At 42.6% G+C, this 24,966-nt stretch overlaps 3 protein-coding genes across 9 annotated transcripts in view; 1 reads left to right on the top strand and 2 right to left on the bottom strand.

Annotated features, from left to right (window-relative positions):
* Window positions 1–11,025, top strand: part of dcun1d4 (DCN1, defective in cullin neddylation 1, domain containing 4 (S. cerevisiae)) — a 14,722-nt gene extending 3,697 nt beyond the window's left edge. Inside the window, exons 2-13 of one of the 5 annotated variants that reach the window (XM_054788790.1) lie at window positions 1,847–1,918; window positions 2,157–2,232; window positions 5,654–5,724; window positions 5,805–5,844; window positions 5,931–6,018; window positions 6,532–6,611; window positions 6,701–6,771; window positions 7,728–7,819; window positions 7,896–8,004; window positions 8,106–8,210; window positions 9,393–9,495; window positions 9,575–11,025. In XM_054788790.1, coding sequence (XP_054644765.1) covers window positions 2,157–2,232; window positions 5,654–5,724; window positions 5,805–5,844; window positions 5,931–6,018; window positions 6,532–6,611; window positions 6,701–6,771; window positions 7,728–7,819; window positions 7,896–8,004; window positions 8,106–8,210; window positions 9,393–9,495; window positions 9,575–9,630 — 891 coding nt within the window. In that variant the 5' untranslated portion in view covers window positions 1,847–1,918 and the 3' untranslated portion in view covers window positions 9,631–11,025. Of the gene's footprint in view, window positions 1–1,846; window positions 1,919–2,156; window positions 2,239–4,294; window positions 4,374–4,396; window positions 4,609–5,202; window positions 5,398–5,653; window positions 5,725–5,804; window positions 5,845–5,930; window positions 6,019–6,531; window positions 6,612–6,700; window positions 6,772–7,727; window positions 7,820–7,895; window positions 8,005–8,105; window positions 8,211–9,392; window positions 9,496–9,574 lie in introns of those variants that run through there. The other 4 variants (XM_054788789.1, XM_054788792.1, XM_054788791.1 and 1 more) reach the window with 4 other exon arrangements.
* Window positions 1,386–2,884, bottom strand: ociad2 (OCIA domain containing 2). Of its 3 annotated transcripts, none has more exons than XM_054788794.1 (6): window positions 2,721–2,884; window positions 2,566–2,650; window positions 2,149–2,202; window positions 2,027–2,074; window positions 1,774–1,967; window positions 1,386–1,633 (listed from the first exon to the last, which is right to left on the bottom strand). In XM_054788794.1, exons 1-5 carry the CDS (start codon window positions 2,787–2,789, stop codon window positions 1,789–1,791), a joined length of 435 nt encoding a protein of 144 aa, XP_054644769.1. In that variant the 5' UTR covers window positions 2,790–2,884; the 3' UTR covers window positions 1,386–1,633; window positions 1,774–1,788. The 3 variants fall into 3 exon arrangements, with proteins under 3 accessions (XP_054644769.1, XP_054644770.1, XP_054644768.1); XM_054788795.1 differs by having other exon boundaries at window positions 2,772–2,857; XM_054788793.1 differs by having other exon boundaries at window positions 2,566–2,884.
* LOC129188371 (serine-rich adhesin for platelets) lies at window positions 10,869–24,966 on the bottom strand. The gene is made up of 4 exons (XM_054788777.1): window positions 24,328–24,966; window positions 23,227–23,396; window positions 19,119–19,452; window positions 10,869–19,056 (listed from the first exon to the last, which is right to left on the bottom strand). Exons 1-4 carry the CDS (start codon window positions 24,719–24,721, stop codon window positions 11,555–11,557), a joined length of 8,400 nt encoding a protein of 2,799 aa, XP_054644752.1. The 5' UTR covers window positions 24,722–24,966; the 3' UTR covers window positions 10,869–11,554.

Below are 24,966 nucleotides of genomic sequence, written 5' to 3'. Positions count from 1 at the left end.
GACTTAGTTAAATAAAAAAGTTTGTTTGTCCGCTCATATGTTTTGTCATTGTAGTTTTCTTAAAAGTAATGTTAAATATTGCCTCATCTCATTCTCGTAAACCCAGTATCATGTATCGTCTTGTTCTTGCGAACCCAATATCGTGTATCATCTCGTCTTTGTGAACTGAGTGTATCGTGACACCCCAGTGGCTATACATTCAATGGTACCTAACGTTTAGGGATGAAAACGAGGTTTAATGCTGCCGATTCTGGTACCGATCATCCATGAGTGAAATTGTCCGATACAGACACCAATCCCATAGATTTAGTGTAAATGTTTTTATTTATTTACGAGTGCTATTGGCCAGGGGTACCGTATAAGAGGGAAAAGTTAGGATTATTCCAAGGTCTCCTAACTGCTAGGTGGCCCAATAAATAGATAATTATTATAAAATAAAAAAGGGGGCGGGGGAACCGACGTGATTTTTTTTTTTTTTTTCCATGGGGCGCAGAATTCCCTACTATGATGTGAAAAAGGGAACCATAAAGTCCCCAAAAGGATATTTGACTTATTTTTTCAAGAGAACATGTGTCACTGGTGAAACTTAGAGGATGAGACGCCTTCTTTAAGAAGAGTTTGGATGTGAGAGTACATAGTTTGATGGCACTCGAGCAGGACTTCCATATTTCATGCAGCGGGACGCCAAGTGAGAGAGCAGTTGGCAAACCCGGTGTCTTCCACCGCTGAGAGAGGCTGGTCATCGAGTCTGATTAATTCAATTATTTTTCGGTTTATTTGCTTTAGACTTCTGACTGTCACGCACATACGAGCGAGTGTTGTCCAGCCTTGGCTACATTAGCTGCCCTTTGCCTGATGAACACATTGTGAGCCTTGTAAACTCACCGTACGCCGTCAAGTGTTTGCTCTTCAAATGCCGTATTAAAATGAAAGCTTTTTAAACGTGCTACCCTGGCGAGATATTTTTTGTGGCATGTTTTGCAGGGTGCAAAATTGATATCACTCTCACAAACCACAGGTACGTTCCACATGGCAGACAGGCTGTATTCTGCAATAGCGCGAGCCAGAGGTGATCGACTTTTTTAATCGGCAATGAAAGGCATTTATCAGCATATGTTAATCAAGTGCTTTTTCACTGAAATCGGACGATTCGGATCGGTGGCCGATCGATCGGAGCAGCAACTTTAGTAGCCAAATCGTTATCTTTACCTTACAACAAACATAATTAACTACCATAGTGCATGTGCCTGTGGTAAATTGGCGTAGCCCGTATTTAAAACAGGAAGAGGCAGGATAAAATGCTTGCAGTACGTTTGAATGTTCGAATTACTTAAACTAATTAACCAATAATGATATTAACGTGGATTGACATTAAATGTATTTATTTTGTATTCATTAACCACCAAGATGAACACAATATAAACAAATGCACTACAAAACCTAATGATACCATATTTATACACCAAGTGAAATGACTGCATCTTCCACTGCTAGTGATACGTGCTGTTTATTTTTAAGAATGAACACCACATACAGTAAAAGATCAAACCAAGTCATTATTAGGCATTTGAGACTCATGAGATATTGCTTGCCTTGTCCATGTTGAGAACCCTTCAGTGAAGCAGAAAATGTACTGTAGAGTAATACACACAAATTACATTTGTAAAACATACAAAAATGCTTAGCTGACTTTTTGTGGTGCATATTTTCATTTTCTAGTTCAGACACTAAATTTGCATTCTTGAATTACTTAACAAAAGATGGCAACTGTACCTCTTGCATTGTCCCTTAATGTGCAGGTGTGGCTTCTGTGTTTTTCTTACACTCTTCACACACATGTTGACAGGATCTGTGTCCAGGACCAGACCAGGGTCCAAACGCCGGTTCAATCCCGAGCTCTTGGAACTTGCGACGACAGGTACTAACATAGGACGCCTTCCCCACTGCATAACCGAGGATTCCAGCCACTGACAAACATATTTGCATTCTTAAAAGAACGGACTGCTTACTAATAGAAGTCACGCACCTGCTAGTTTGGGAAAAGGGCCAAATCGCTTTGACTTTTTCCAAATATCTGCACAGAAATGCAATGAATTAGTGAAAGCGGTGTCATCATGACTAATAATTGCTGTATTTCATGCCTTTTACCATTGTAGATGAGAGCCCCTGTGATGGCCACGCTGCCCAAAGAGAAGGGAAGAGCTGCATGCAAAAACAAAGGGACAACACAGTGTGAGAGTGAGATTCACTGAAGTCCTTGAAAACACTGAGAGCATTGATACTTGTGGTTTATGGAATGAAAGTAAATACAGTACATGATTAGACGGGCTATCTTAAAACAAAGTCAAAGATCACATTTCCGTAGTGTGCGACAAACAAGAAGTAACTAAATAGGGCACTATAGCTATCATGTTGCAACATGCCCCCATATGGAAATGTTTTCAGAAGTTGGATGCATAAGAAAGACTGAAAACAAACACATTTGCTTGATGGATTAGTTCAACCCGACCGCTTCCGCGTCTTGTGCAATGGCGTTCCAATATGACCATGAGCGTATTTGCGTACCTCTGTACCAGAAGCTCTGCTCTTGGCATTCTTTCCAAACCTCTCTCGCGTGTTCGCTGTGAATATTTCCATCCCTAAAGGAGCACTGGGGAGAAGATGCACTCGACACATAAGGCTGCGTTCGTAATACCTTGTGTGCATGTTTAAAAACGCACCCTCCACTCCCTGTTTGCTGAAACAGAACCAACTGCATTTTCTTTTCTCACCCGTGCTTCAGAACTCATGGCGGAGGAGTTTTTTTTGTTAGTTTTTTGCTAGATGTAGTTCTCCCTGACTAGTTGAGTACACTTTTCCCAACTGTGTGCCTTAACACTTCTCCTCCCTGGTCATTCTTTGTGACTCCACCCACTTTGAGCAAACATACAAAAGGCATAATTCATCAATTACTGACGTATGCAAAATTCTCACAGGTTCCCGCAACTAAATCATGGCATATTGTAATATGCATTCATGCCATTATAGTCTATAACAGAACCCGGCCCAGACAGTATTTACTATAAATAGATGTATTGAAGACGATCCTCATATCCGAAGATCAGGGACAAGTTTCTATTTGATACATAACGTAGCAATTGAAAATCTCTCAGAGGCAAGGATATTCACGTTACAACTTCCATAACTATATGACTGTTCAATTAGTATATTTTATTATATATTTTTTTTTATAAGATGCAGCTAAGTTACATTGTTCAGTTGTTATATTGTTCAGTTAGGTATTCATTATTATAAACTGAAAGGGTATCATATCTTAAAACAAATAATAAATAATAAGCAATATCCAGACATACAATATCTTCCATGCAATTTTACTTGTTTGTATTTTTTAGGAGACAAAAAGAAAAAAAATCTTCAAATCATTTGTAAAACCATCTTACACAATACACAATATTATTATGTATGTATGTATGTATGTATGTATGTACTTTATTTATCCCACAGCGGGGAAATTTACTTGTTACAGCAGCAAGCAAGCAAGACAAGTAAAGAGAACAGTGTAAAGAAACCATATTGACTACAACATGGTTCAGGGGGTGCAGGTGTTGTAGAGCCTGACAGCGGTCGGTATGAAGGACTTGCGGAACCTCTCCTTCCGTGGGTGTAAGAGTATATTCATAATATCTGAATCTGAAGTAGCCAAATTAACAGATTCTAGGGTAGAAACACAACATTAATTCGTGTTACATTCAAAGCCCCACACATTAGCATTACTTCCATAACGTTATATATCCCTAACAATGTAGATGTATACACGTTTTACGTTAAGATGTTACAACACATATTTACTATTATTCAAAATACATTTGCTAGCCGAACAGTGAAATTTTGTTGTTGTTTTTTTTTTTGCTAAACTACATTGAAGATCTGTGGTCTGAGGGACAAAGAATGTTAAGTTTTCGGCGTTACTGCACGTCCTCAAACGCACCACTAAAACAACGGCGACAGACTGCGCAAGGTGGGTGGTCGTCTTGTGACTGAACCAACCAATCACATTCACGTCGTGTGCTGGTTTCACGCGCACAGAAGGAAATATTGTCGTTGACGCTTTTATTAACAAAAGTAGACCAATGGATGAACTGGCCAATCGCATTCGCGCAGGGGCGTGGCCTCAACATGTTCGCGACCTAAACACTTTTACAAGACGGCTTGCGTAGCCAATGGAAAGAGAGCAAAGGCGGAAATCGAGCCGACCGGTTTCAACCATGGGCCTTTAAGGCGTGGTTTACGTGAAGGAGCTCCGCCCATTGGCCGGTCTGCGGACTTCCCACAGACAGTTGTATGTTTCATAAAGATGCACTCTGATGCGGCCAGTAAGTAGTAACGTTACAGTCTTTTAATCACGCCTTGAGGCGTTTCGAAGACAAATAGAAATAGTCATTACCAAGCCGCATTGGTTTATCTCACTAGCTTTGCAGAATTTGATGAATTTCCTGCTATTATGTCGGGCTCTTTGTATTTGCCAGTGACAACAAAGAACGTGTACAGTCTAAATGGAACTATATTTGACATGCAATGCTGTAATTGTATACTGCACTTTTGGCGAAGGTATAATTACGTGCAACGTCACAGTTTTTCCTGTTCGATTGCAGCCGATGTATGTTTAAAATCTGAAGCTATGCAATGCTAATCTGTCTGCGTTGCGATCATATCGTATTCACTGACGACCTAGCAAGGCGTTTCGATTTTACGGGTGGAACGTGACCACTGTGGAAATAGGTCAAATTTGTGGCCAACTGCGTGGATTTAGAGAGTGAAAATTGTGACGCAGTTGAGTTAACATCTTTGGTTTTGCCCCGCTTAGCTGCATTGGCCAAGCGCCTCTACGCCATTTTTAATCATACATCTGTGCATCCATGCTAACTTGAGACGTGGCGCGTAGTATCCAATCGACGTTATGATTTTAAATAAATGCAAAAACGCTTGCAATCAGTTGAGGCGAATGTTGGGGGCAGATGGCTTGGAAAGAAACGCTTGACTTTTTCCCGTGGCCTGGGAGTTGTAGTTCAGCCTTATGAAGATGATCGGTCCGGTCAGCATAGATTATGGCGGAAATGGACTACAAATCCCAACAACACACCTCGCTTTGATACTTTGTAAACTCCGTGCAAGTTGCGCGTCTTGCATTGCTATTTTAGGTATGCAGCTAGTGCTAGCTCGCTTTTTTGTGTGGGGGGATTAAATCAACCATCGAGCACCGTTGATTACAGCTTTTCAATGCACAGATGACATTTGACGACAAGCTTTGCATGCACCTTCAAATAAACATTGTTTTTTTTTGGGAAGGGGGGGGGAGTTTTGCTGTCGAGTCATGTCAAGAGTCACTCCCTATTTCGTGTAAGACATCACCCTGTGGCTCTCTTAAGCTAAGTAATCACATCTATTGACAGTTTAGTCATTGCCGATGGATGTCTCAGTAGTTTTGACGACACGGTGACGTCACCGTCGTGCAGCCTTGTACTTTAGCCCGCATACGGATGAGTTCCGTGCACAAGCTGGGGGGGGGGAGCAAGAATGCTTCTAGACTTCGTCTGTTGCTTGCTTATAAGCCTGCTGCTTATTAAATTGGCTTCCTTGTTTTTTGTGCATCCAGATTTTCAGCTGAATTCCCACTTGACTACACTGGCCAGCATCCATAAGATCCACCACACGTTGCACAGGCTGGTAAATGCATGATTACATCCCAGCATGTGCGGTCTGTTTGTATGTGCCTGCTTGTTGTTTACAAACATCTCTTGTGATAGAACCTAACCGAGGACGTTGGACAGGACAGCCACACGTCAGGTAATTTATGATTAACATCAATAAAGTCATACATGTGGTTCTTGCACCTGATGTTAATGATTTTTTTTTGTTTGCATCATTCCTAGCTTGTTGCTCTAGAGCTATGCCTCCTAGGAAAAAGAGGAGACCCACGGCTGGAGATGACATGTCAGCCAAGAAGAGTCGCCAGGACAGGTGGGTTTTTGCGTCTTTTTGCAGTCATACACTTCTACAGTCATACATGTGAACATGCACACTGGGGTACATTTAAGGACGCAACATTTAGTAAATGCAAGCAGTTGATATCGGAATGTCACATTGGGGTCAAAGTTGGTTGCATATGATCACGTCGCTTATCGAGCCAAACCGCTTGTGTTTGTTGTGTGCATGGAGAATTGAAGACATTGTTGCCATTCCATCCAATCTGGTAAAAACACACTGCACTTGTCACCCACACACATCAAACCACGCTATTATCATACCAAGGTTGAGTCAGTATCCGTTTTGTGGTTTTAATTTGATGTTATACTTTTCTTTGTCTTTTACACATCAGCAAATAACAATCAATAAAGCATTAGATTACTGTATTTGATTACTGCAACGTTAGCCCACACCGCCAACTCAGAACAGTATGTGAGCTGGTCCCTGGGCTCAAAAAGGTTGGGGACCTCTGATATAAACATCCCAACTGTCGCCGTCTGTTTTCAGAAAAATTGACTCGCCACTAATCCATGACGAGGAGACATTTTCCAACAAAAGATGCTTGGAATGGTTCTACGAATATGCAGGTGATTTTTTTTTTTTCTTTACCGCTGGTAAAGGTAGGTGAGCCTAATGGTTGCGGTCGTGTGACTTCACCCTTGTCTGTTTCTAATAGGCTGTGATGATGTGGTGGGACCAGAGGGGATGGAGAAGTTCTGTGAGGACATAGGAGTGGAACCAGAGAATGTAAGCTGCTTCCCACTAATATATTTTTGCTGCTACAAAGGACATTTTCCATCAAGTCTTGTGTATTTATGAACCTTACTGCTACAAATGTGTCTACAGCCCTCACATTTCAGCAAGTGTTTTATTCTATCATGGGAGCGGATAATACTATAGAAAGTAAACTTATAGTCAGTGTAGAGTATGTACAGTTGCATAAAGTGACTATGCACTGAAAATGTGTCAAAGCACAGCCAGTATAGTCAAATAGCTGGCAACACAAGCGAGTACATTCACTCACAGGAAACATATCTAAATTGTGTTGTTGGTGTGAATTGTTATCTTGCACTGCCTTAGTGCTCACCAGAGCTGCACAGGTTGTTACTGGAATCCTCTTCCCCTCCTCCACGATCACAATGCTGGTGGAGCTGGTGGATGTTGGACTCCTTGCTCTCCCCCACCTTATTTCCATCTACCTTTTAGGATTCCTCCACAGGTGCTCAATTGGGTTCAGGTCTGGAGGAAATATATTTGTCCTCTCCATCACCTTCAGATTCCTCAGCAAGGAATCTTGGAGGTGTGTTTGGACTCCTTATGTTAGAAAACCGCCATGGAGGGGACTATGCCATTATTCAGAATGTTGGATTTCATGTCCCCCTAAATGAACCGCAGCTCTCCAGTGCTGACAGCACTTTTGCATCCCCAGACCATGATGCTACCACCACCATGGCAGGACAAAACACAGTTATCTTGCTACTCACTTGTGTTGCCAGCTATTTCATTAGTACTTTCAGTGGATAGTAAATGTATACCGCTGTAGATGCTGAACAATGACTAAAGTATATCCACGTTTACACTCTCGAGTATTGTCCCTTGACAAGTTATAATAAAAAATGCTTGCTGACATGTGAGGACTGTGCTGACTTTTGTCAGATACTGTAAGATAACTTGAGCCCCAATGACTGTATTGTGTATGTCAGGTGGTAATGCTGGTTCTGGCGTGGAAGCTGGATGCTCAGAGTATGGGCTACTTCACCCTACAGGAGTGGCTGAGAGGCATGAGCTTGCTGCAGTACGTATTTACATATGGTGCTGTGTTTTAATTTTTTTTTGCGTGTCTTGACCTGGACTCTGTCTACCCCCGCTAGCTGCGACTCCACTGAGAGGCTGAGGAACACGTTGGACTACTTGCGATCTGTCCTCAACGACGGCACCAGCTTCAAGCTCATTTATAGATATGCCTTTGACTTTGCAAGGGTGAGTGTGCACACTCGCCTGTCGTCAATGACATCCAGTTTTTTATCATTTGTTTGGCTGATACTTTTGCATTGATTTCATGAAGTGTGTGTTTTTAACAGGAGAAGGACCAGAGGAGTTTGGACCTGAACACGGCCAAGTGCATGCTGGGGCTTCTGCTGGGGAAGACGTGGCCCCTCTTTCCTGTTTTTAATCAATTTCTAGAGGTACGATGTCCAAGGATGCAATTTGTGCATTAGTTAATGAAAACTCTGATTTGTATTTCAATTTAGTGGTAGGCTACCTGCACTCTGTACTTCTAAGCTGCTAATCTTAAAGCTACAGTGCCCGCATAAGGGTCACATTTTAACAGCAATATCATGCCCAGTTAACCGATTCGGTGAGGAAACAACAAATGATCAAACTTAGAGTCACGTCTGTAGATGACTGACATAGTTGGCAGAGCATTTTTTTTTTTTTTTTTTAACAAAGCTGTCCTCTGTGTAGTGGTGGGCAGACACAGGGGTCGGCTCATCTTGCTTGGGGTGGGTCAGAAGCGGCTTCGTGTCCGTGAGGAAGGAGGTTTTTCATTTATGACGCCATGAAAAGCCAAACTTCAAAAGCCAACAAGTGAGGGAGATGATAGATTATTCTCAGTTTGGTGCTCATGATCAACTCTACGGACACATATTACAAACATCATTTAAGAAGTCACTTTTGCATAATAGGGGACCTTTAAATCAGTGAGTACCCATCCTTCCCATGTGGAAATGTACTTCTCTGTGTTTTTCACCCTCTTTTTCATCATAAACCACCAAACCATGTAGGCTGCCTGCAGTGCTGCAGCTTCCAAACAAGAGCACTCATTCAGGGGCAGACCTCCCCCAAGACTTAAAGGGATAGCTAAGATATTTTGACATGAAGTTGTATAACATCCCCATCAGCAGTGTAGTACCTCAACACTCACTTTTCCCCCCTACTTTGTCCTGTGACCCGAGTTCTGGCCGGTTTTCGTTGTGGAGGAAAGTAGTTGCTGGGGTCTCTTTAGTTAAGCGTTTTGCTTCTCGAAACAATACGAGTTCAGATGAATCATGCGTTTGCATCACAAAACAGTTCACCAAAAAGAGTCAGACCTCTCAATCAGCGCTATTTTCTCTCCGTTCGTATCACTGCGTGCTGCCGCTTGTACATTGTTTTGTTGGTGTTCCACTGTTTACGTGGGCGGAAGAAGACCGCTGCGATGCTACCTCTCTGTCGTCGCAGCGGTCTTCATCCGTGCATGTACACACTGACACGGTGGGAAAATTGTGTAACGTAACAAAAAGGACTGAACTGCGCTATCTGGTCTAGCATGTTTAGAGTTTGTGTGGCACCTGTAAATCTGTGACATGTATGTTTCCAATTCCTAGCAATCCAAGTACAAAGTCATCAACAAAGACCAATGGTGCAACGTCTTGGAGTTCAGCCGGACAATCAACTTGGACCTCAGTAACTACGACGAGGATGGCGCCTGTAAGCAATCCGTGCGTTTTTAGTTATGTTACGATGCTGTGATGCTAAACAACTCTCCTTCCTTCCTTCCCATCGTCAGGGCCCGTGTTGTTGGATGAGTTTGTGGAGTGGTACAAGGAAAGACAGATGTCATAGCTACAGCTGCAAAAAAGAAAATGGCAACTAATAAACAACAACAAAAAAATACTGTGATGACCCCAACGAGGAGAATCAGCAATTAAACAAAAAAAACGATAACGCTGGTTTCAGGGGAGAGTCCTAGGAATGGAGGTTTAAAGGAGGCGGCTAGGTTAACTGATGATCACTAAATCCTGTTCCCTTTTTGAAGTATTGGCTCTCACTGTGATGCGTCGTTTTGAAAATAGCGGAAAAAGTATTGATGAGCTCCTCCCCCTCCTGCTTTGCATCATTGGAGATGTTCCATCAAGTCTTACAGAATCCACTTGGACCTGAGCACATTTAGACGATATTAAAGAAAATAAGCTGTGCAGTGAGCTTTTCTGCTTGTGCAAGAAGAAGCACATTGTGGTTCCTACTTCAGGTTGCTGTTTACTTGTGCCAGTCATACTTTCTACTTCCCTTCTGCTTCTTTTGTCTCCTAGCACCAAACAAAACCGCATTGCTGCTAATTCCAGTAGAGCGCCCTCTCCTCCCTCACCTCTCAGCATTTTATCGGTTCGTGACGGCCGATTGACATTAGCGTGTGACTGTGCCTCAAATGGTTGGACTTCACTTGGCCACACATTTGTACATATATCGGGATGTGTGTAAGAGGGGGCAGAGATTTGTTAATCCAGCCTGTGTGGGCTGCCTATAGAGCTACTTCTTGGTGTCCGTTTTGTTTGGTCTTCCTTAGTCCACAGATAGTTTCTTCAGGTTTCCTCCAATGAGTAGCATCCCTCTTGATACTGACAGTGTTCAAAGATAAGAACATGCTCACCACCCGTAGAATCTAAATGGGACACTGGCAGTCGTCATAGCGCTACGTTCTTGTATAGATTTTCTGTCTTTGGCTGTTGTGTGACTGAATCGTCCAAAAGATTTGAATATTTGCATGCAGCTCCGACAGCCTTTTCTTTTTTGTTGTTGTTATTGTTGTACAGGAAATGTTTTGTGCTTAGATTTGATATTCACGATCATGTTTGTTTATTTCCTGATGGAACTCATGATTGTGTTTATTAAGACCTGGAAAAAAAACACACATGTAACCTCATGGTGGAACAAGCATTCACTCCTGCATTGGCCCACAAAGCGAGGCGGCGTATGCCCCCTTTTTTTCCATGTTTTTTTAATTTATTGCCAGTGCTTTTGTTGACATGCACTTGTACACGTCACCCCTGCTTTCACTGTAAATTGAATGACGCAAGGTTTGTGTATAGTTTTAATGTCTTTTAGTATTCTCTCATGTCAATACAGGTTGATGAACACGCTTGTCCCAACTGTATATATGTATGTAAACTAAGTGTCTATATGTTGGTTTTCACTATAACCTATGTCTATATACTTAAATAAAAAGGGTTTATTAACTTAGCCCAGTTTGTAGTTTATTTTGAACACGTACAAAGAAGAAATCAGGCAGAAGATGATGAAAGAATCATGAAAAAATAACTCATTTACCAAAAAAGGGTAAGAAGGTAGTGAAAATGTATTAAATGCAAAGCTTTTTACATGTCATTTAGCATTCTCATTAGCAATATATGTATATATATATTAGCTCTTGAACAAACCTACAATGCAACCTCAAACCGCAAACGCCCCAAAAGTGTTACAATTTCACAATTTTTTGACAAATCAAGGCTCAAAAACTGCACAAAAATATCAAAATCTTAAATTTTGTGAACAAGTAGTGTTTTGCTTTTTCTCAAACTTCAAAGAGAAGTGTGACGATTACATAGAACCAGAAATTGAACTTAGAGCAACATAGGAAAGGCTTTTCATTACAATACACAATTAACAATATCAATTTTTAATTAATAAATATCTATTTGACAATAAAATAGCTTATTGCATTTTACCCCAAAAAAACCCCAACCTGGGTGCCTGTCCTTTTTGGTTTCTACTAAACTTGACTGATGTTTGAGGAGTAGAAACCTCTCTTTTCCTGTTTCTGGGATGAGCTCCACCTTAACTCCGTGGCCTCATCCGGTGGTGGTGTCTCCGGAATAGGAGGTGGATTCTCCTGAGCCTGCTGTGTGTGTGTCCTGTATTGGGGAATGTCATAGGGAAAATCTGTGACCCTCCTGCTGCCTGCTGAGCGAGAAGAGTGTAGCAGTTCTGACTCATGCTGGAAACTTGCTGGTGTGTCACTTGGGGGGATTGGGTCCACACTTTGTTCTTCTCTGTCCCATGTTTGTCTCTCAGATGACATGGCTTTCAGGGCGCTTAGTCCTCTCTCCCTTTTGTCGGGTGCGTTCTTCCCCATTGCATCTGTGCTGAGTGATGACAAAGAACCACTGCTGGGCATCACGTTTGTGATCTGTACTTCCTGCTGCTGGCCAGTAAAAGATCCAGCAAGGGTAGATGATGGGCTTACATCTCGGATCCTTCTCAGACTGCCAATGGAGAGATCAGACAGTCTGCTGCCAACACTGGTCGACTGCGTCTCGGCTTGTAGCGCCTCTGGGTTGCTCCTGAAGGGTCGAAACTGTTTTTTTAGCACGTCCTGAAAGCTCGGACTGGGAACCATCCTTGGGCCAAGAGATGGGTACTGATATCTTGTGCTGTAGGAAGAACTATATTGTGTAGTCATTTCGCTGGTGGAGGAGGTATTATTTGGTTGGGATGAAGCTTTCATAATCAGGCGCCTGTATTGTATCGGTGAGTTGTTGACACCTGATGCCCTTGCTTTGCCATCTATCACGTCATTTTCTTCCACCGTTCTTTGGGTTAACAGGTGATCTGTGGACTCTGGTGTCTTCATGGGAGTCTGGTCCGATAGTCTTTTTTCCAGAGTCCCATCCGATTCCTTCGGTTGTCTCTGTGAGGTTGTGCTGATATTTGCATGAGGGAAGATGCTGACTTCGGAGTCATCTGTTGTTAATGTGGTAGGGGCTCTGTGGCTTGCATACAGAGATGAAGGAGTCTGGGATTTGTTTTTTTGCCTGATATAATATATTGATTCTGCTTCATTCTCACTGCTGGAAGATGAGCTCAGTTCTTTTAGACTAGCAGAAGACATCCCCTCAGATGCGGGGATGCTTTTGCCATTTCTAAATCCTCTTTCCCTTTCTCCTGGGTTGTCGGTGTTGTCTCGACCTTTCATAATGTGTTTGGACTCTGTGGTCAGAGGTGATTCCTTGTGTTTGATTCCGCTGCTATCACTTGCATGTGATGTAATTTCAAGACGTTTTCTGAAGCGGGAAAATCCAAGGTGCATGTTGGCCCACCGCGACTGAAGCTCAGGGTTTATCTCTGGTGTCATACTTGTGGTTTTATCTCCCACATCTTCTGTAACAACAAAGTACTTTTCTAATTTGATGTTGGCATCTTTCTTGTGGCTCTTGGGTGTGTCTTTAGGATCTCTGTTCTCGTCCTCTCCATCACTTGTGGAATAGTCGGAATACAGAGCCTCAGAAGAAATGCTGCCAGGACCAAGATGTGATTGCAGTGACGGTGCTCTGATTTCCAAACGTCTGTTAATGCCCAAATTTAGCCAGGGTGTCGTCTTTGTGACACTGCCAAGTTCCAGTATATCGTCTTGCTCGTCTGAGCTGCTTGGTGGGTTTCCTCCCAATGTATGGTCTTTTCTGTCAACAGAGGGCCATGCCTGTATAAAGTCCAAGCGCTGCTTAATGCGAGTACCTCTACCAATATCTATGGAGGGCCACTGTGTTCCTGCAGAAACTTCTGCAAAAGTCTCAACGTGGGCTGGTGGTTCCCCCTTGCTATCGCTGCTCGTAGTACAAATAGGAGGGGGCGATGAGGCTTTGATGTCTAGTCGCCTCTTGATGCGAGGATTACGTTTAAGATCAAGATCAAGTGCAAGCCACCTTGCACCCTGATCCTGGCTTGTAGTGTGGACCGTCACTGACTTTTTTTCATCCTCACTGTTGCTGCTAGGTGATAAATCTGAAGCAGGTGATGGCACTTTGATGTGAAGACGCCTCTTGATTCGGAAAGAATCCTCAAGTTCAACTGTGGGCCAAAGTCCATGATGTTCATAATTTAGTGTTGGTGGTGCTTTAATGGGGTGCCTAGTTACATTTGTGGTCTTTTGCTCCAGTTTTGTGATGCGATTTGTTGTTTCATGTTCACTGTCACTGCTGGATGATGAACCTGAAGTTGATAATGGCACTTTGAAATCTACACGTCTTTTTATCCGGAAAGAATCCTCAAGATCAAGTGAGGGCCAAGATCCTTGGGGTTTATGACTTGGTTTTGGGGATCCTTTAATGGGATGTCGAGCTACATTTGTGGCCCTTTGTTTTGTGATGTGATTAGTAGTTTCATCCTCACTGTCGCTGCTGAACAATGAATCTAAAGCCGGAGATGGTCTTTTGAAGTCTAAATGCCTCTTAATTCGGTAAGAGTCGTCAAGATCAAGTGTGGGCCAAAGTCCTTGTGGTTCATAACTTGGTGTTGGTGACTCTTTAATGGGATAGCTAGTTACATTTGTCACCCCCTGTTTTTGTTTTATCACATGATTAGTTGTTTCATGCTCACCGTCGCTGCTGGATGATGAATCTGAAGCAGGTGATTGTGCTTTTATGTCAAGATGCCGCTTGATTTGGAAAGAATCCTCAAGTTCAAGTGTGGGCCAAAGTTCTTGTGGTTCATAACTTGGTGTTGGTCCTTTAATGGGGTAACTAGTTCCACTTGTGGTCTTGTGCTTCTGTTTTGTGGTGTGATTATTTGCTTTATGTTCACAGTCGCTGCTGGATGAATCTGATGTTTGGGAGGTAGATTTGACATCTAAACGCCTCTTGGTTCGGAAAGAATCCTCAAGATCAAGTGAGGGCCAAGGTCCTTGGGGTTTATGACTTGGTGTTGGGGATCCTTTAATAGAATGCCGAGCTACATTTGTGGCCCTTTGCTCCCGTTTTGTGATGCGATTCATAGTTTCATCTTCACTGTTGCTTCTAGACAATAAAGTTAATGTTGGTGATGGCCTTTTAAAGTCTAAACGCCTCTTAATTTTGTAAGAATTTTTAAGATCAAGTGTGGGCCAAAGCCCTTGTTCTTTATAACTTGGTGTTGGTGGCCCTTTCATGGGATGCTTAGTTACATTTGTGACCCCTTGCTCTTGTTTTATCACATGATTAGATGTTTCATGTTCCCTGTCACTGCTGGATGATGAATCTGAACTTGGGGATGGCGCTTTGAAATCTAAACGTCTTTTCATCTGGAAAGAATCTTCAAGATCCATTGAAGGCCCAGGTCTTTGGGGGTTATGGCTTGGTGTTGGGGATCCTTTAATGGGATGCCAAACTACATTTGTGGCCCTTTTCTCCTGTTGTGTGATGCAATTAGTAGATTCATTCTCACTGTCGCTGCTGGACAATGAATCTGAAGTCGGTGATGGCATTTTAAAGTCTAAACGCCTCTTAATTTGGTAAGAATTTTTAAGATCAAGTGTGGGCCAAAGTCCTTGTGGTTTATAACTTGGTGTTGCTGGCCCTTTAATGGGATGCCTAGTTACATTGGTGACCCCCTGTTTTTGTTTTACCACATGATTAGTTGTTTCATGTTCACTGTCACTGCTGGATAATGAATCTGGAGTTGTTGACGAGGATTTCACATCTAAACTCCTCTTGATTCGGAAAGAATCCTCAAGATCAAGTGTGGGCCAAGGTCCTAGTGGGCCATGGCTTGATGTTGGTGATATTTTAACGGGGTACTTATCTGTGGCCCCTGAATCTGAAGCTGGGTATGGCACTTTGAAATCTAAGCGTCTTTTTATCTTGAAAGAATTCTCAAGATCAAGTGAGGGCCAAGCCCTTTGGGGTTTATGACTTGGTGTTGGGGATCCTTTAATGGGATGCCAAACTACATTTGTGGCCCTTTGCTCCTGTTTTGTGATGCCATTAGTTGTTTCATTCTCACTGTCGCTGCTGGAGAATGAATTTGAACTCGGTGATGGCCTTTTGAACTCTAAACGCCTCTTAATTTGGTAAGAATCTTCAAGATCAAGTGTGGGCCAAAGTCCTTGTGGTTCATAACTTGGTGTTGGTGACTCTTTAATGGGATGCTTTGTAACATTGGTGACCCCTTGCTCTTGTTTTATCACGTGATTAGTTGTTTCATGTTCACTGTCGCTGCTGGATGGTGAATCTGAAGCAAGTGATGGCGTTTTGATGTCAAGACGCCTCTTGATTTGGAAAGAGTCCTCAAGTTCAAGTTTGGGCCAAAGTTCTTGTGGTTGACAACTTTGTGTTGGTGATAGTTTAATGGGGTTCCTAGTTAAATTTACGGTCTTTTGCTCCTGCTTTGTGACATGATTAGTTGTTTCATGTTCACTGTCACTGCTGGATAATGAATCTGGAGTTGTTGACGAGGATTTCACATCTAAACTCCTCTTGATTCGGAAAGAATCCTCAAGATCAAGTGTGGGCCAAGGTCCTAGTGGGCCATGGCTTGATGTTGGTGATATTTTAACAGGGTACTTATCTGTGGCCCCTTGTAGTTCATAACTTTGTGTTGGTGACTCTTTAATGGGATACTTAGTTACGTTGGTGACCCCTTGCTCTTGTTTTATCACATGATTAGTTTTTTCATGTTCACTGTCACTGCTGGACAATGAATCTGAAGCAGGTGATGGCACTTTGAAATCTAAATGCCTCTTAATTTTGAAAGAACTTTCAAGATCAACAGACAGCCAAAGTCTTTGTGGTTCATGACTTGGCGCTGATGATACTTTAACGGGGTTCATAGCTGCATTTGTGACTACCTTTTGCTCTTGTTTTGTGATGTGGTTTGTAGTTTCATCCTCACTATCGCTGCTGGACAATGAATCTGAATTTGGCGATGGCACTTTGAAATCTAAATGTCTTTTAATTCTGAAAGAATCTTCAAGATCAAGTGAGGGCCAGCGTCTTTGTGGTTCATGGCTTGTTGGCGATACTTTAACAGGGTTCCTAGCTTCCTTTGTGGCCCCTTGCTGCTGTTTTGTGAAGCGAATCAAAGTTTCATTTTCACTATCGCTATTGGAAAAAGAATCTGAAATTGGTGACAGCACTTTGAACTCTAAACACCTCTTAATTCGGAAAGAATCCTCAAGATCAAGTGTGGGCCAAAGTCCTTGTGGTTCATAACTCGATGTTGGTGGCCTTTTAATGGGGTACCTTGTTATATTTGTGGCCCCCGGCACCTGTTTTGTGATGTGGTTTGTAATTTCATCCTCACTATCACTGCTGGAAGATGAATTTGACGTTGGTGACGGAACTGTGAAATCTAGAGACCTTTTTATTCTGAAAGAATCCTCAAGATTAAGCAAGGGCCAAGGACCTTGTGTCTTACTGTCACTGGAACCACGAAGCATTGATGTTATATCTAGACGCCTCTTGATGCGAGGAATTTTCTGAAGGTCGATGGAAGGCCAATGTGTTTCTGTCTCTGGTGGGACTTCTTGAAATTGAAGCCATGATGTGCCCACTTTGTGTGGTAGCTCTGTGATGTGTATTGATTCATCCTCAGTGTCGCTACCAGATGATGAGTCTGAGGTTAGTGATGGTGTTTTAATATCTAAATGTCTCTGGACTGGGATGGTATGCTCAAGATCAAGCACTGGCCAACTTTCTTTGGTGGGATGCCGTGCATTGGTAGCCTCCCCTTTATAAGAGACTTTTATGTCCTTTATCCTGTCCACACTGTCACTGCTAGAACTCAAAGGTGGGATTCCTAACATGCCCACCAACCCTGGCCTGGACATCTCCCTGAGATTTTCCATTTGACCGTCACCTCCAGGCACCTTGATATCCAAACACCTCTTGACACGTATTGTGCATTCAAGGTTGATTGCAGGCCACCACAACTCTGGGTCCAGTCTTGTGCTATCTTCGCTGTCACTGCTTGAGGATGAATGAGTTATTTTAATATCTAGATGCCTATTAGTTCGTGGAATCTGCTCCACGTTGATGGTAGGCCAGTGTGTTTCGGAGTCATTTTTCATAGTTGCCTGTTGTCTTTTTACGTAATGCATTGCATCAAACTCACTAACTTCACTGGAGAATGACTTTGCTGATGGTGACTTAACATCTACAACTATAGTGGGCTTCTTTGGGGTCTGTTCGTCATCACTCTCACTGCTGGAAGAGGATTGATGAGCTGGATAATCACCGGAATCCTCATCAGTGTCACTGGACTGAGGGGAAGAGGAGTACTTTGGTCTCAGTGGTGGCAATCTGCCATCAGAGACCTTTTCTTCTCTGTGGCTTTTTCCTAATTCCTCCTCCTCATCCTCTGAGTCTGGATTGACTGTGTAATGTGAAGGTTCATTGTCACTGACATATGAGCTGGAGCCAGAAGAGCCCTCTCTCTTTAGTCTTTCTGATTTCAAAATTTGTTTGGAATAATTAAAAGAGCTAATGCGGCTGCTGGTTCTTGGAGATGTGCTGCGGACAGAATCGCTAAAATCAAACTGTTCTTCACCGTCCTGCCACAGCTCAGGAACTGCTACTGGGCCACCAATGTTTGTGTGCGGTTCAGAGTCAAATCCATTGATTTCATCCATTGATTTCATACCATCGATTGAAATTTGAGGTGCAGCTTTTGACTTGTAGGAGTAAGCTCTCTGTTGAACTGTGTCCTCTTGCCGCTGAGAAGAGTTGTGGGTAATTTGGACCTTGTGTGATACATTGTCAGAAAGTGAGGAACCAGAGCTGCATGATGAACCTCTCCTTCTCTTCTCCAGTTCACTGCCACTTGAAATGTCCACAACCTCGAGTTTTTGGCCTGATGGCTCTCTCATATCCTCTGAACCACTCCTGTCAGAATGACCTTCTGAATCGTCCTCTCTGTGCTTCTCAACCATCACTGTCTCACATTCCATGACCGCACCATTTGTTTTTCTTTCCTGTCCACTGCTGGCGACAGTGTCGTAATATTTCACATTGTTGTCCTCCCTAAAGTCCACTCTGCTAAATGTGACTCTTCTTTCCCTGTGAGCTCGTACCTCCTCCTTGTCCTCGCTTTCAGAGTAGGCCTCATTGTCATATTGTCTCGCAGATGAGACAGAGTCGGATGCTGAGGAGCTTTTCTTTCTGGTGATCCTTCTCCAGAGAACATCGATACAAGGTCTTGCGAGTACTCCAAGGATGAAGGCGACCAGAAACGTGATGAAGACTGATAGACAGACTGCTAACGTCAAGTCAGAGTTCGTGACACTCTGATTCCTTTTTTCAGCTGCCCTCCTTGCAGGTACTTGTGGGATCATTTGCTGGCTACTTCCAGATATACTTCGAGGTTTTCTGTTCAGTCTGATTTGGAGATAAAAGACTGATACAACCTCATGTTCCTTAGACAAACACAGGTAAAGTCCCGTGTCTTGCACTGTAACATCACTGATGAGGAGGGTAGACTGAGGTTTGTTCACAGCCAGACCACTCGGTGTCCACCAGAATGCATCTACAACGAAAAACCAAGATCCATGAGTTGTTTGACTGGGCCAGGGATTCTTTCAGCATTACCTTTTGTGGCGCAAGACAGCAGAACCTCCGAGCCTTCATCCACCATCATGTCTTGGTGGAGCTGTGGTTCAGTTTCAGGCCTCCAGCAGTTCAGATCATCGTCCTCCAGCTGTAACAAGTCTGTGCCTGCGAGGACGGGCGGGGAAGCGCATATCAAACTCCCGGAATGAAGGTCTCTGCTCCTGTGGTGGGCCATCCATCTTCTTATACTGCGCATGCTGCAGTCACAGCGCCACTTGTTGCCGACCATGCTAACATCAGCACCGATGTTACGCAGAGAGAGATATAGTGAAGGATGGAGGCTGGTCATCTTGTTGAAGCTTACATCGAGGACCTGGCAGGTCGACAAAAAAACCCAGAAAACTCATCTTCAAATTTCAGCCTGAGAATCCTATTGAGCTTGAATGACATGTCACACAAGGTGGTAGCTCAGGTAAAATGTCAAAACAATATGTGTCACGTAATCTTTAACCCATCTCCAAACTATCAAGGCTAACCACATCAGAGCAAGAATCCTATTGATCTTGAACGACAAATGACACTGGATGGAAGCTGATGTAACCGAGAACAAACTAAATATGTCCCATGTTTCCAAGACTCTACCCATCCCATTTTTTTCCAAAACTTTAAAAGCCTCATATGTGGAGCAGTAAATCAATTTATGTATTTGGCTTTTTTTAAACGCAAGTCCCCAACTAACGAACACAATTGGTTCCAGATGACCGTTCTTATGTTGAATCGTTCTTAAGTAGGGGAAAAGGTACCGTAATATTACCAATGATATAGGTACTACATGTACGTGTATACATATACAGTATATGTGTATGTATGTAAATATGAGTTTGGATGCAGTAGTAATATTAAACCAAGATAATTAATGAAAAAAACAAAAATAAAAGTGATATAATAATACGTAATGATAAATGTTATTTACCTTTGAAGAGGAGTGGTGAGCATACGTCGTTGTGGTGGAGTTGGAGGAGGAGTTATTGGAAAAAAAGGACAAGTCGTCGTCATCATTAGACTCTTCTAAAAGAGGTAGTGTTCTATGGGTGGTGTAGAATTAAGCAGGCCTATTAACTCTTCATAAACTTTAATCACACGCTCTGTCCGGGTTGTATAATTTAGCTTTCCATTTAGCTTTATCTCCCCAGTGTCTAACTCTTCCTCTGTTGGTCTCATTAGCTCTAAGGCTGCATTAGCAGTGTCACAGTGCCCTCTACTGGTCAAGCATGTACAGTAGCAGTATAAATACTGATTGAGCGACTGACTACAAGGCAAAATAAAATAAAATAAAATATAGACCAGTCGGCTTGTGTTCGTATCCGAGTGTTCGCTAGTCGGGTGTTCGTAAATTGGGGACCTCGTGTATTAATGTATTATACTGTACATAATACTATAAAGAATTACAAACTTTGAACAGTAATTGTCTTATATCAGACAAACAACCCTACTGTATTTATTTTTGAATGACATCAGAGACCAGATGGACGACATATCTGAGGTCAAAGATCACATTTCCAGCACTAACAGTCACAGCTTTCAAGTTAATCCACATAACTATAGTGTTTCGAAAAAGGCCCTTTTGTATCTTCCTATCAACAAAGTCATATGCATATTTCCTCTTTAAAAAGGATTGAAATCCATAGAGCTCAAACCAGCTGCCTTTAGTTTTCCCATCATTTTTGTTTTTTTTTCTTTAAACTTTTATGATTGTATGTATGAAAGTTATCTTTTCAATCAATTTTTGGGTAAGGCTGTTCCTTGAAAGAACCTCATAGATTTTGGTAGTACCACTATCTTAAGCCTAGGTCGCAACTGTTCGTAAGGGCTCCTACAGCTGGTCTATGTGCAAAAAAAACGCATGGAGAGCTCTCGTGTGACATGCTGATTTTTTAACCATAGACTGGTCGCACACCGGCCACACAGGTTCTTTGTCATGTCAAACAAACCCTACGGGCGGTTTTTTTCAGATTGCACGACAAACTGATGCACTTTGTATGTCTTTGTGTGTCATCCGTATGGCCAATGTGTGTCTTTGGTACGTGTTGCTGGTGTCAGGTTTGGGCAAAATGTCAGTTTTTCCGTACGTCGCACTTGCGGACTCCGTATGTGTGTCTTGCCCCACATGTGCACGTAATAAATGCAGCCAGCGCACAACTAGATATTTATTACGTGCTCCATGTAAGTCAGTCGTGCATTGCCCGTATGGCGAGAGTGTATCAATTGCACAAAAACTCGGGGATATAAAGCTACAAAGACAGCTGCACATAAAGCTGTTTGTTTTATATTTTATATTAAAGTCAATTCATCAATACTTTGGTTGCATTATTTTTAATGCTTTGAAGAGCTATTTTTAAACCCTATTGACAAAAGATCTGTATCGGATCGGCAAAACTACAAAAAAAATCGGATCCGATTGGAAGCCAAAAATGTGGATCTGGACATTCCTAGTAATAATGCAACTTTATTCACAAAAGGGCAATTCATTGCGCCTGAACTTGAACAGCGAGCCTGCAGTCTGGTCCCATCATTGCATCAGGACGCACATCCTCATGCTGTAGTGGCTGAGGGGGAAGCGGCACACCACGCTTCAGAGCGATGCTGTGCAGTAACTTGATTAATGTTGAAGTGTTGGTGCATTTAATTTATTTTAAAAGAAAAGGGGAAAAAAGACAGATATGAGCTGCACAAAAGCAGACTACATAACCAATGTGCCAACATGTGGGCGCTGATGTGCATTAGAGTACTCTTGAGTTTTCGTAGGATTTGTTCCTACCTAAGAACAGATCCTTGATAAGAAAATGTCCCTGAATGCCACAATCTTTGCAAGAACTTCGTGAGCAGGACTTGAGAACAAAATTGTTCTTCATGGTTCGTGAATGAACCCCACTGCAGCAACCACGAATCATTATACGAATTGAATAGTTATTAAAACAAATCGTTACACCCCTACAATTTATACTAGAATCAAATGGAAAACATACTGCCAAGATTGCAAGGCATGTTATGTTGAATGAAAACAAAAAGGGAAAGTAACGTATTGGGACATATTGGAGTTTGTGCAGCTATTGCGTTGTTGACACATACCTGCGTCCGCCGGGACGCACTATGATGACTCAAAGGCGGACCATGCTATCCCTGGTCCCACTGTACTGTGGTTCTTATGAAGTCCAGAGTGATATCTCCAGCAGAAATAGTGTGTAATATCCAGCAATTCCCCAAGTGACCCTACGTCAAACTTACGCAATATACCTAGCACCACAGGCGTACACGTCATATCCGCTCACGTATACTATACATCAATAAATAGAAATACAGATACAATAAACCATATAAACCAAAACATAAAATGTTGTGTTGTTCTCTTGGAGATTAATAAAGTATCTATCAATCCATCTAACACTGACTGCCGAAAAATAGGTGCAGTGACAACCCAGTCATCACAATCTTCCATTATAAAACACACACAAAGACATGGATATGATGCTGCTTTCAAGTTCAAGGTGATGGATTTGGCTGTCAGAGAAGGAACTGTGCAACTTTTGAACAAGTCTATCGTTCAATCCTTACGGCGTGGAGCAGAAAAAACACTATCAACGGGTTTCAAAAGGCTGGACTACTGCCAGATGAAGAGGAGGACACCAAGAGTAAACCGAAAGAGAGAGAGAGAGCGAGCGAGACCAACGACGTGTGTGATGAAGGAATTATGATGCTGCTCAGTTCTGACACGGAAGAGGAAGACTTTCGTGGTTTTAGTTTGCAAGAGGACAGCGATGAATTACTTTTCTGGTAGGCTACTGTTATCTACAGTATGTTACATGCACTATTCAGCACTGTTTAACTAGCCTTGTACTGTTGTTGTGCACTGTTTAAATAGCCGTGTTGCACCACTGTTTGGGAATTAATTATATTAATATTTTATTAAAAGTTTTACTAATCTTTCTGTGTAACGTATTTCTGTGCACTAAATATCCCATTTTATGACGTGGACACCTGCAGCTTATATATGTACAAATCATTTCTTCTCTCTAAATTTAGTGGGTGTGGTTTATACACCAGAAATTATGGCCAAATCCCCACACAAAAACAATCTGCGTTTATTTACCTTGAGCTTTTCTAAATGCTGGATGGTGTACGCCGGCAGGCTGCTGATGAGGTTGTGTTGAAGGTGCAACTCCCTCAGCTGACGCTGGTTACGGAGCTCACCAGGTCGAATACTTGAGATGCTGTTAAAGGACAGCTTCAGGACCTCCAAGGCCTCAAGAGCATGCAATCCTGGCATGACAGAAAGGTATACAGAGTATACAGTACTATAAAAAATGGATTGCAGGCAGAGCGGTGCCATTGTCTAAGGAGTGGAACAAAATGCTAAAGATAAGCAGCTAAAGTTAAACTGGTGTTTACATGTGAAAACCCCAAGAAATAAAACCCAATTGCAAATGTAAATCATAGTGATTTATTACAAAAAGATTGCAAACCTCTGAACCTGCAAAGCTTGTAAAGTGGATTTATGCAGCAGGTTGGACTCCATAATGTTACACAGGGGCAATTAAAAGTGCATCATGGTGGCTGTAAAAAGTCATTATCAGATGAAATGCACCCACTTGGATGACTCACTGTAAAAGTATTTTAAATGAGAGGGTTAAAAATGCATCAAAATATTTCAGGGTATACGGGGTTTTTTTTACATTCCATTTGTGGGTGTCGTTGGCATACTGAGAGCTGTAACTAAATGAGGGAATCAAAATATTGGAAACAGCAACAATAAACTGCTACAACCACAATAACAAACATTACTAAATGAGTGCCTGTGTTTGATTATGATTACTCATACAGAATAAATAATACATTTTCAAATCTTGTATATGTCAATTTTGATGTGGGTCTGATTAAAGGTAGGTAAAATAAGACATTCCTTTTTTGTTTTATACCGCTGTTATTATTTGGCCTTGGTGGAAGCTCGTGCTACATTGAGTCCCATTCTAGCCGTCTTGTCTGTACATGGATGGTAGTATGGCTTGTGGGCCACATATGTCCCATTGTCTGGCCCGTCCAATATACAAATGTTGCCTTATTTGGATCCACTACTAAATACAGCTTATAAGTCAGCCTGTCAAATTTAAAAAAAAACAAAGCTGAGGCCAAAAGTTTGGTCCTCACTGGTGTACCTAATAAAGTGTCAATGACCTTGTCCCTTGTGACTCACCCTGTGGGAGTTGCCGTAACAGATTCCTCTCCACAGATAGCAGCTGCAGGTTGGGGGCCCAGGCAACACACCCATGATCTTTGACACGGCGGTGCCTCTGGATGCAGAGGGACAGGTGCACGATGGTGTTGTTGCCCAGCCGCACACTTTGGAGATGGCGATGCGGCCGGAGCAGCGCGGCCCCTTCCAGGAGGTTGTGAGAGAAGTCCAGCTCGGTGACGTAGTCCTGGATGTGCTGCGGCGACATCACAGAGAGACTAGAGAAGGAGCAGTTCAACACGGAAGGTTGTGGGCAGGAGCAGGAGTCCGGACAGGAGGGTTGAGGTGAGTAGCAATGGAGGCCAGAGGAGGCGAGGAGTATCAGTGCCAACAGTGGCTCGTGTATCCCAGCCATCACTTCTTATCCTGGGAATGTCAGCACATCACAAGCAAAGCATACAACACTACCACTTCCAGTAATTCCACTCACCCACACACTGACCTGTGTTACCGCTTCCAAGCGCTTCACATCGGCACTGCTTCAACTGGATTTGACGGCCAAAGTCTGAAGTATGTTCTGTGTCCTGCTGCCTCCAGCTCAACACGCCCAAAGACGCCATTCAATCATTTACATGCAGAGTTAATATCTTACTGTCTTTC

The sequence above is a fragment of the Dunckerocampus dactyliophorus genome, chromosome 10 (assembly GCF_027744805.1).
Source record: "Dunckerocampus dactyliophorus isolate RoL2022-P2 chromosome 10, RoL_Ddac_1.1, whole genome shotgun sequence".
NCBI classification, from domain to species: domain Eukaryota; kingdom Metazoa; phylum Chordata; class Actinopteri; order Syngnathiformes; family Syngnathidae; genus Dunckerocampus; species Dunckerocampus dactyliophorus.
Note: the sequence above shows the minus strand (reverse complement) of the source record. Positions and strands in the feature narration are given on the sequence as shown.

Bases quoted from the DNA above. Each gene is read 5' to 3' on its own strand.
- LOC129188371 (XM_054788777.1), bottom strand. From the start codon at position 24,721: ATGGCTGGGATACACGAGCCACTGTTGGCACTGATACTCCTCGCCTCC. The intron at 19,453-23,226 runs GTAAATAAACGC...TCGACCTGCCAG, and splicing joins AGCATTTAGAAAAGCTCAAG to GTCCTCGATGTAAGCTTCAA. The intron at 19,057-19,118 runs GTAATGCTGAAA...TTTTCGTTGTAG, and splicing joins GCTGTCTTGCGCCACAAAAG to ATGCATTCTGGTGGACACCG.
- ociad2 (XM_054788793.1), bottom strand. From the start codon at position 2,758: ATGCAGTTGGTTCTGTTTCAGCAAACAGGGAGTGGAGGGTGCGTTTTT. The intron at 2,203-2,565 runs GTACGCAAATAC...TTTTGCATGCAG, and splicing joins GCAGAGCTTCTGGTACAGAG to CTCTTCCCTTCTCTTTGGGC. The intron at 2,075-2,148 runs GTAAAAGGCATG...ATTTCTGTGCAG, and splicing joins AGGGGCTCTCATCTACAATG to ATATTTGGAAAAAGTCAAAG.